Source organism: Auxenochlorella protothecoides (genome assembly GCF_000733215.1).
Source record: "Auxenochlorella protothecoides strain 0710 unplaced genomic scaffold scaffold100, whole genome shotgun sequence".
NCBI classification, from domain to species: domain Eukaryota; kingdom Viridiplantae; phylum Chlorophyta; class Trebouxiophyceae; order Chlorellales; family Chlorellaceae; genus Auxenochlorella; species Auxenochlorella protothecoides.
This window is the reverse complement of record NW_011934322.1, coordinates 19,528-29,023: the sequence shown is the minus strand read 5'-3', so window position 1 is coordinate 29,023 and position 9,496 is coordinate 19,528. Positions and strand designations below refer to the sequence as shown.

Below are 9,496 nucleotides of genomic sequence, written 5' to 3'. Positions count from 1 at the left end.
TGCCCCAATCCCTACCACAACTCCACGCACGCGGCGGACGTGACCCAGGCCCTGGGCGCCATGCTGGCCATGGACGCCTACGGCGCGGCGCTGACGCCGCTGGAGCAGCTGGCGCTGCTGATCGCCGGCGCGGTGCACGACCTGGGGCACCCGGGCGTGCAGAACGCCTTCCTGGTGCGCACCGAGGCAGACTGCGCCAAGCAGTGCGGCGGCAAGTCGGTGAACGAGTCGATGCACGTCGCGCTGGCTTTCGAGCTGCTGCGCCGCCCCGAGAACGACTTCATCTGCCGGCTGCCGCCTGAGGACCGCGCCGAGTTCCTGCGCCTGGTGGAGGCCATGGTGCTGTGCACCGACATGGCCTACCACGCGGCCGCGCTGGACGACTTTGCCGACACGCTGGCCGAGCTGGGGCCCGACCTGGTGGCCTGGCCGGGGGAGGCGCGGGTCAAGGCGCTGCAGATGCTGCTGCACACCGCCGACATCTCCAACCCCGCGCGTCCGCTGCACCACTGCATGGTGTGGGGGCGCAAGATCCACGACGAGATGTACAAGCAGGGCGACCTGGAGCGCGCGCTGGGGCTGGAGGTCACCGCCGTCTGCGACCGTGCCTCCGCGCCCGTGGCCTGCGGCCAGCTCAAGTTCATCAACATCTTCCTCACCCCCTGCCTCAAGCTGGTGGAGGGGCTGGCGCCCAACTTCGTGGCCGCAGCCATGCCCCACATCGAGGGTGCCGCGGCCTACTGGCGCTCCCAGATCGGAGAGGGCGGCGAGGAGGCCACGGTCTGCGCGCCCGCCTGCGCCACCTTCCCGGGGTCGGCCGCGCTGGGGTCGCATGAGATTCCCGACCCCAAGCCCGCCAAGGGGGCCTGAGGCGATGGCATGGAGGGTGGTGTCGAGGCAGGAGGGGGCCGGTCGAGGCGATCGTGCGTCGCAAGGCTCCCCCCTCCCACTCCCCCCCCCCCCCCCCGCCCCCCCCCCCCCCCACCCCCCCCCCCGCCCCCTACCCCCCTTGGTCCCCCTTACGTGTAGGTGATGTCCATGATGAATGCCATCGCAGGGCTGGGCACTCAGGTCATCATGGGCAGCGGCACCAACCTGCACACGTCAGGGCACGCCTACAGGTGCGCTGAAGTGCTGTGCACATGGCTTGGATGCCTGTATAGGTGTGCGTGTTCAAGGGAGCCAACCTATGCCCTTGTGCATGGCAGTGGCCTCAATCAACCCCCATTTCCCATCACCCGCCCCGTCACCGCCAGAGATGAGCTGGAGGAGGTGTTGCGACTGATCAAGCCTCAGCACTTTTTGCCCGTCCACGGCGAGTACGCCTTCCTCTGCGCCCACGCTCAGGTGCGATGGCAGCTGGAGTGTGGCGGGTAGCTTGCACCTGACGGGCTGCGAGGGAGTAGATGGTCGGTCTGCAGGGGGAAATGCAATGCCATCCTTGGATGGCCAGGGCCCCGCGCTGATGTCTGGCTTGTTCCTGCCGCCAATTCCTACCGCCCCACCACACTATCCTCACCCCGATCTCCAAGCCTTCCGAACCCTCACGTGCGTTCGCAGCTGGCGCGGGACAACGGCATCCAGCACACTCTGGTGGTCAGAAATGGGCAGATGGTGGGCGTGGGGGACCGGCGCAACCGCGCCGAGTACGGTACGCCCACCAGCCTCTCCGTCGTGGGTCAGGCCGCGCTGACGACCTTTTACAACGATGGCGACAAGGTGGGCGGCTGGGGTCTTGGGCGGGGTGGGAGGCGTGGATTTCTCGCCCAGCATACCCTGAGTGGTGGTCTCGTTTGGATACTGATCTTCTCCAGGTCCTTGGCGCCCTGAGACTCCTCCCCCACCTCCACCATGGCCACCTCACCTCGCGCCTCGACCCATTTTCCCCCATTTTTAACCACCCCTCCACGCACACACGCGCGCGTATAGGGCACGGGCAGCGCCGAGGAGATGGGGCTGGCCATGCGCCAGCAGCTGGCCAACGACGGCATCATCATCGCGGCGGTGGACGTGCAGCGGCCCGCGCAGCGCGAGCCGCGTGATTTGACCCAGGATCAGGAGGCGCCGCGGCTGAGGGGCCGCGTGCGCCTCACCACCCGGGCCATGTGGCAGGCGAGCGAGGCGGAGTTTGGAGGGAGGGGCTGTGTAGAGTCTTCGTCTTGTTGGGTGGTGATGATTGGGAAGGGGCAACATTGCAAAGAGGAGGAAGGGGGGGGGCTAGGGACCATTCACGAGCGTGGCAGCACCTTCCAAAGGTGCAGCGAGAGGGACGGTGCAGTCGTCCTTTTCCTGTGCCGATGTGCAGATATCCTTGCACCTCCCCCAAACAACTCTTTCAGGACGGCAAGCGGCTGCTGCGGGTGCTGCACGCCGCTGCGGAGCGCGCGGTGTGCGCCCTGCCGGCCCATGCCCCGCTGGGCGACGTGGAGCGCGCGGCGCGCGGCGCACTGGCGGTGGCGGCCCGCAACTTCAACAACCGCTGCCCGGAGGTGGTGGTCATCGCGCACGAGGTGCCGGATCCGGACCGCCCCACGCAGCAGCGCAGCGTGCCGCAGGGCCTGCTCCGGAACGGGCGGGGCGCGGGGGCCGGGCCCGGGGCGGGCGCCGCACCGACTGCCCGGGGTGGTGGCGCGGGGGCGTCCAGGACGGGCGGCGCGGCGGCGGCGCGGGTCGGTGAAGCGTCCGCGGCCAGGATCGGTGAAGCGTCCGCGGCCAGGGCGGGGGAAGCACCCGCCCCCACGGCGCAGGGCCTGAAGGCTGCGGCTGCCACGGCCCCGGTGAAGCAGGCGCCGCCCTTGGCAGATGCCAAGGCGGGAGCCGCCAAGCCCGCGCAGCAGCGGAGGAGGGGCAGGCCCAAGTCGCAGGCTGCCAAGGGGCCCAAGGAGGAGAAGGATGGGCGAGCGAGGCCGTGAGTGACTCGTCGCCATGTCCCCATTTCCTGTTTCTCCTGGCAAGTCTGCTGGCGGGCGAGCCAGGCAGTCCAAACCCTGATCTCACAGACCTCTTCATCTGCCGCGCTCCTGGAGCCTTGCCTCAGCATCGTCTCCCCTGCACACTTCTCAAGAAGAACACCGCCACTGCTGACAGTACTCAGCCATGCTTCGGTGCACTGCTCAGCTGGCTCAGAGATGTAAACTTGCAGAATTAAGGTGGGAGGCAGCGGGTCACAGCTCAAGCCATGTCAGCGGGACCACCAAGAGGGGTCTTGTCCAGGCCTGGCTGGCATGGGCACGAGGAGGGTTGCTTCCAGAGACAATACGGGAATGCTAGTCGAAGAGCTCGTCCTCATCCTCGCTGTCTTCCTCGTCAAAGTATGGTGCCTTCTTCTTGTTCTCCACCAGGGCCAGGTCAGACTTCTTGATGGACTTGAACTGCTTGAGGATGAGGTCCACCGCAGGGTCCACGAAATCTCCCTGTGCATGTCGCAGGCCGGCCATCAATGTATTCCCAGGCAGTGTGGGGAATGACAGCGTTCATCCTCACAAGTGAAGGCATTCCCTAGCAGGGTTTGCATCTGAATCCTCAACCCCTCATAGACATGCTCTGCCCCGCATGTACACACCCAACTCACCTGAATGTCAATCTGCTCCTTGCCCTCGGCGTTTTTTACGATGGAAGCCCCGCTGGCAAATTTCTTGCCAAAGATCTTGGAGGCCTCGGCCAGCTTCACGCCAAAGAGATCCAGACCAGAGATCGTCGTCACACACTTCTTCTTGTTGCGGGTGTTGCGCTCCAACACAACCTGGGGTGGATGGTTGGCATGGCCGGCACTGGCTGAGCAACAGGTGGCCACAAATATTCTCCGGGAGGGTTTGACTTGCATGTTGGTACTCGGCCATGCTGCAGCAGGTCGCTTGAGGGGCCACACTGGCCCACTCGAGTTAATTGATGCGCCTCCCTTCCCAGTCACGCATGTGCATGCCACTGTATGCATTTGTATCACATTACCACGTCTTCGCCCCCTTCACCCACAATCTTACCTCTGGTTTCCCCTTCTTCTTCTTCCCCTTGTTCCCTGGTAACTGCTTGGCAGCAGGGGGACCCGCTGGCAGGGACTGAAGCGCCAGCTCCTCCAGCCCGCTCTCGGCTGCACTCTGCTGTGCAGCCTTCAGCTTCTTGTACTCGTCGCAGTCCTTGGGCAGGAAGTCGTTGAACTCCTCCGGCACACCTTTGTGCGAGTGGCGAGACGTGTGGTGCCGTGGGTGAGACAGGAGCATTGGCGGGCTCGTATACCGACTAAGAGATGATTCAGCCATACTTCACCTGTTATTTGGCAGTATTTGACCTTCCTGGGTGGCACCACCTCGGATGTGGAGGGGCCATCACCTTCGCCCATGCCGGCAGTATGCGTGAGGAGCCTCTCAGGGAAGAGATCCAAATGATCTGAATCTGGATCGTTTTCTGTGAATGAATTAACGGGGAGTCACCAGCGTAATGATTGCTGGCATGCAAGGAAGCCCTGTGGCTTGCCCACGCTGCAATAGATCAATCCCGCGCCCAGCGCCTGGCGGGCCTCTTCACGATCTGGACTTCCGACGCATAATTCCATACATTCCGAAGGTCAGATGTAATATAACGTGCACTTGCAGGTTATTCTGGAGCACACTTGGCGTCGGACTTCTGTGTAAAGGTCTTCTCACACCACTTGACAACAACCGGACGTACACAATGGACACACCGATCTGCGAGGGCTCGAGGCCGGCACCTCCGCCAATCACTGTACACTGCTGGTCGGGGCCGCGTTGTGTCAGTACTGCCCTCATGTATTCTTTTCGACAGCGATCGGACACCAAGGTGCAACGTCTATGCCAAGCGGATGTGGGCCACCGGTACTGTAATCCCTTAGGGTTTTCGGAGCCCTCAGGTGAAGGCGTGCTGTACTGAGCAGGCCTCAGCAACGATCGATCCGCCACACAGGTGGTTGACGAGCCGCTTTATGCGTCTTACCTCGCCAGAACTGGCGCAGAACGCCCCTACAGGGACCTGGTAATGCCGGGAGTGCTGCTGTGGGTGGTGGGTCTGACCCAACACTTTGGTCCCTGCTTGCCATCATGTCTGTTAGTCTTTGCATGCAAACTGCCGCCAGGACCATCCTCTGGTACAGGTGCTGAACGCTCAATCGACTTCAGCGGCTGAGGTAATCCAGAGCCTCAACGAGCCCCATGCAGGGAAGGTACTGATGCTCCGGCAGGGGTGAGGGTTTCCGCAACACCACATATATGCAACTCTACATCCCAAACCACACATTCTTCAATCATTGCCACCTCACAGTTCACATTTGCAAAGCACATGGCTAAGCATAGGCTGGATATTCCGCTCACTGCCTTTGGGCCTGCCTCTAAGCACATGCTGCTTGTGAGGTGAGTTCTGCATGGGGCTATCAAGGCACGATCTGAGGATGATGCGGGCAGAATCTCGACCCTGTCGACCAGACAACCTCTGCTTCTACCCTGTAGCCGTGCTGTGCCAAGCGCCCACTTGCCATAGCCGGTGGCCCCCTCACCCTCTCCATGACAGACATCCGCTCGCCGTCATACGCTCGTTCTCCAAGGTTCTGCCGGCCACCCTGGAGGAGACGTGCTACCCCGCATTGCTGAGCCTGGCCAGCGAGCTCCGAACCAGTAGGTGAGGACCTCACCGGATGCTCACAGGAGTTGAGGGTGATCGACCGCGCGCCCCTCCCTACACCAGCAGCAGGCTTGCCTGCGCGAGAGACCATGCGTGGGCGACTCAGGGTGAGGGCCAGAATCCGTGGACCCTCCTGCCGTCCCGGAATGCATCCCCGACTCCAAACGCACTCCCGCCGTCCCCTCCCGCTCCATCCCAGCACACATCAGACTCGCGTCCCCGCCATCCTCCCCTCTCTGCATCCCCACACCGCAGCAGGCACGGGGTGCCCATCATCCTGTCAGAGGACCTGGTGCGGGATGCGGAGGGCACCCTGAGCCTGCTGTGCTGCGCGCTGGGTATGGCCCCGGACCCGGCCATGCTTGATTGGGAGGTGGGCCCCAAGCCGGAGGACGGGCCGTGGGCACCCTGGTGGTACGCCGGCTCCCACGCCTCCACCGGCTTTGGAAAGGGGGGCGGGGGGCCAGGGGCCAGCGCGGTCAAGGGGCGCACGCCGCTGGACCCGACGCTGCGGCCCCTGCTGGAGGAGTGCCAGGCGCTGTATGCCGTGCTGAGCCGGCGCGCCCTGCGGCCTCGCAGCGCGAGGCCCGGGGGCGGCCTGCTGTCGCTGGACTCTGGTGCCTGCCCGGTACACCGAGGCGGAACGCACGAGTATGCGCCGGACAGCCGGAACGACGACACCCTCGTGGGCATGCGCGATGGGGTCACAGGTGTGATGTGGAGTTCCGGGTGGGGGGAAGGGGGGAAGGCAAGCTCGAATGTAACCAGGCGGTTGCAGGTGGAGGGAGCAGGTGGGTTGATGAGTGCATACCTCTCGCAGCGTCACACCTCTGTTCCCCTGACCCAGCCCCGACAGCACCCTGCAGGCAGCTTCGACCTGGTGTGGCGCCCGGCCGCAACGGTCTCCGTGCTGGAGTCTGGCTTCCTCCTGGGCGACGGGGTGTGGGAGGGCCTGCGCCTGCTCAACGGGGTGGTGCTGTTTGCGGACAGGCATCTGGCGCGGCTGTTCGAGGGAGCGGCAGGGATCGGCATGTCCATCGGTGAGTCTTGGGTGTGTGCATGCTCTCCGGGGGCAGGGTGTTGTGATGTGGGTCGCATCCACCAGTGAGCCTCGATGATCATGTGAATATAGGTTGCCGGACTTGAACAGAGCGATACCCTTCCAGCTACTGGTGACGCTCCTTCCATTCATGGAACACGCATTCAAACCTCACACCGGCCACGGGGCGCTGTGCAGGGATGACCCCTGAGCAGCTCCTGCGGCTTGTGTATGCCACCGTGGATGCCAATGCCATGCAGACAGGGGTCCACATTCGTCTCATGGTCACCCGCGGCCTGAAGCCCACGGTGTGCACTTGGAGCCATGCGGATCCTGCGGGGTGAACAGGTGTCTCATAGCATGCACAAGAGTGCTGCACAGTCATGCGCCACTCTGTAGAAGCCAGCTCTTAAATTTCCTCCTGTTGCTGCACTAACACCCCCCATAAACCACCCCACTGTAGCCATACCAAAATCCCAAGACAACGATCGGGCTGCCCACCATCGTCATCATCCCAGAATACAAGGAGGCTGCGCCAGGCCCACAGGCATGCGTGCCCAAGCTTCACAGCAGCGGGTTCCTCCTGCTGTGCCTCCTGATTTTGAAGGAACCCCACCGCTGCCGGTGCCTGACCATTACAACCAAACCCTTGAGGTACCCTGCCCCAATCCTCAGCATGGCGCACCTCCACCTCACCGCACGCAGGAAGATGGCATCTCCCTTTTCACTTGTCACGTGAGGCGGGGCCCGCCCGACGTCCAGGACCCAGGCTGGAACTCCCACTCCAAGCTGAACTGCATCTCGGCCTGCATCCAGGCACGCTCCAGTCTGAGCTCGAGTACCTGCAGAGAGCAGGGAGGGGCGAGGATGGATGCGCTGTACGGCTTGAGCCTGCAGCTCCTAGTGGACACTCTGCAGAGCCTGGTGAGAGGCTCAGCCACCGATCCCTGCTCCCACCCTCATGCACAGGCCAGTGCGGCGGGCGCTGACGAGGCGCTCATGCTGGACCCTCATGGATTTGTGGCCACCTGCAACTCCACCAACTTCTTCATCATCCGGTCGCACATAGACATCCGGGGCGAGCGCCAGTGCCAGGTGGGTGGTGCACGGATTGGCTAGCGGTGTTGAATGCCTGGCTGGTGAAGTGACGCAAGTGCTACCCCAAAGGTGGACACAGGTTGGCGCACTCATCTCCCCGCACAGCTCCGTGGGGAGCAGAGGGTGCCACTCAACACCAGGCATGCCCCAATGGGCCCATTGCCGGCCTGACTCCTCCCTCCCGACCACCCCACCCAGGTATGGGCCCCTACCCCCCGCTACCAGATGCCCGGCATCACTCGAGCCAGTGTGCTCGGCCTGTGCGAGCAGGAGGGCATCCCATGCAGGGAGCTGGACTTCACCGTGACGCAGGTGGGATTTCATTCCGGTTCTGATGAGGGTGCAGTGCGTAGGTGAGCTGCACGCCCAGCAACCCCACACACTCGATGATCTCTACCCCCTCCCCGGAAGGTGTACGGGGCGGACGAGGCCTTCGTGACCGGCACGTTTGGCGGTCTGACGCCGGTGGTGAGGGTTGACGGGAGGCGCATTGGCAGGGGCTCCCCCGGCCCCACCACGCTGCGTCTGCAGGCAGCGTATGCTGCGCTGTGCCTCTCTGAGGCCGAGCGGGGCCGGGTGCGAACCCTGCATGTCGCTTGCTCTGAGTGGTGAACCCCCCTCTTCCTTTGTGTGACCTGCGGCTTGGACGTGGCGGAATTGCAGTCCCGCACGGCGGCAGGGAAGGGGGTTGGCCCAGTTGTCGGGCCACAAGAAAAGCAGTGAAAACACGCAGCGACAAGGACATGGCATCGCAGCAAAAACCAGGCGTTAGGATCCCCTGAGGCGGCAAGCGAGGAGAAGATTTCAAGCAGCTGGGGGCGAGGGTCTCAGTATGCGCCGGTATGGATGCCATGCCAGAGCCGCAAGCACAGAGAGTGGAGGCGCGGCCCTAGTAGATTCTTGAGTGAGCTGCTTGGAGCAGGGTTGTTGTGGGGGAGGGGACATGGAGTGCAGCCTGGCCCCCTCCCCTTCTTCTTGCAGGGTAGAGGTACAGTGTTTCTAGAAGAGGTATGGCACTACTCGGTATGGAACCTGGCGAGGTACAGGAAGATGGGAGCAATGGAATTGGCGAGAGGCTCTTGGACATTGAGCAGCACCTGTCGGCAGGCGCCCTGTCAGCAGTCTACCAACCTCCTGTCCCACGCAGGACACCAACCATGCCTGTTCCTCCCACCCACTCACACGCTGGCAGTATTGGTCCCAGTATTTGCCGTACTTGGCAGAGCATCTCGCGTCATCCCTGTGAGGGTCAGGGAGTGTTGGTTGTGTAGAACTCGGCTGGCTCGACGTTGTGGAAGTGATGCGCCAACGCGGTGGGGTCAATGCAGCAGCTGGTACTGGCAGGTGCACGATGGCTGCATTGCCCACGTGACCAGAACATGGACGCCGAGGAGAGACTATGCTGTGGCAGGACGTCTTCCCACCCTGAAAGGGGTGAGGAGCAGCGCCACGCGCTCCCGTGAGCCCCGCCCCACCTGTATGCCCGATCCAGCAGGAGGATGGTGAGGAACGCGAGGTATACAAATGGCATGATGGCGAAGTGGAAGGCGGGCATGCTCCAGATGGCGGCCGCAACCAGCTCCGGCAGGTAGTGGAAGTGGCGGGCCAGGCCCCACCAGCCTGAAACCAGCAGCAGCGAGGTCTTGGTACGCCCGTCGCCGGTGCGGTACTGGGCGCGTATGGCCTGGGGCGGCGCCCCCCACACTAGCGCCTTACCGTCGCTCTGACTGC

The 9,496-nt window shown here is 63.5% G+C and overlaps 6 protein-coding genes across 6 annotated transcripts in view; 4 read left to right on the top strand and 2 right to left on the bottom strand.

The window, feature by feature from the left end:
- Nucleotides 1-870, top strand: part of F751_0264 (Ribonuclease J) — a gene marked incomplete at both ends in the record, with an annotated part of 3,268 nt that extends 2,398 nt beyond the window's left edge. Inside the window, one exon of the mRNA XM_011402042.1 lies at nt 49-870. Coding sequence (XP_011400344.1) covers nt 49-870 — 822 coding nt within the window. The remainder of the gene's footprint in view (nt 1-48) is intronic.
- Nucleotides 871-1,038: 168 nt separating this feature from the next.
- On the top strand, nt 1,039-2,912 carry F751_0263 (Ribonuclease J; the record flags this gene model as incomplete). Its single annotated transcript, XM_011402041.1, has 6 exons — nt 1,039-1,121; nt 1,257-1,347; nt 1,561-1,719; nt 1,930-2,145; nt 2,340-2,510; nt 2,748-2,912. The coding sequence occupies 6 exons, from the start codon at nt 1,039-1,041 to the stop codon at nt 2,910-2,912; spliced, it is 885 nt and encodes a 294-aa protein (XP_011400343.1).
- A 354-nt stretch (nt 2,913-3,266) lies between these two features.
- F751_0261 (Density-regulated protein-like protein) lies at nt 3,267-4,336 on the bottom strand (the record flags this gene model as incomplete). The annotated part of the gene is made up of 4 exons (XM_011402039.1): nt 3,267-3,413; nt 3,572-3,742; nt 3,981-4,168; nt 4,264-4,336. 4 exons carry the CDS (start codon nt 4,334-4,336, stop codon nt 3,267-3,269), a joined length of 579 nt encoding a protein of 192 aa, XP_011400341.1.
- On the top strand, nt 3,889-4,059 carry F751_0262 (hypothetical protein; the record flags this gene model as incomplete). Its single annotated transcript, XM_011402040.1, has 1 exon — nt 3,889-4,059. One exon carries the CDS (start codon nt 3,889-3,891, stop codon nt 4,057-4,059), a length of 171 nt encoding a protein of 56 aa, XP_011400342.1.
- Nucleotides 4,337-4,761: 425 nt separating the features above from the next.
- Nucleotides 4,762-8,377, top strand: F751_0260 (Branched-chain-amino-acid aminotransferase-like protein 2; the record flags this gene model as incomplete). The annotated part of the gene is made up of 10 exons (XM_011402038.1): nt 4,762-4,794; nt 5,272-5,360; nt 5,518-5,625; nt 5,887-6,338; nt 6,495-6,668; nt 6,866-6,975; nt 7,373-7,402; nt 7,637-7,762; nt 7,964-8,077; nt 8,177-8,377. 10 exons carry the CDS (start codon nt 4,762-4,764, stop codon nt 8,375-8,377), a joined length of 1,437 nt encoding a protein of 478 aa, XP_011400340.1.
- A 387-nt stretch (nt 8,378-8,764) lies between these two features.
- The window catches only part of F751_0259 (7-dehydrocholesterol reductase), a gene marked incomplete at both ends in the record, with an annotated part of 3,482 nt that continues 2,750 nt past the window's right edge, over nt 8,765-9,496 (bottom strand). Inside the window, 3 exons of the mRNA XM_011402037.1 lie at nt 8,765-8,797; nt 8,948-9,005; nt 9,241-9,492. Coding sequence (XP_011400339.1) covers nt 8,765-8,797; nt 8,948-9,005; nt 9,241-9,492 — 343 coding nt within the window. The remainder of the gene's footprint in view (nt 8,798-8,947; nt 9,006-9,240; nt 9,493-9,496) is intronic.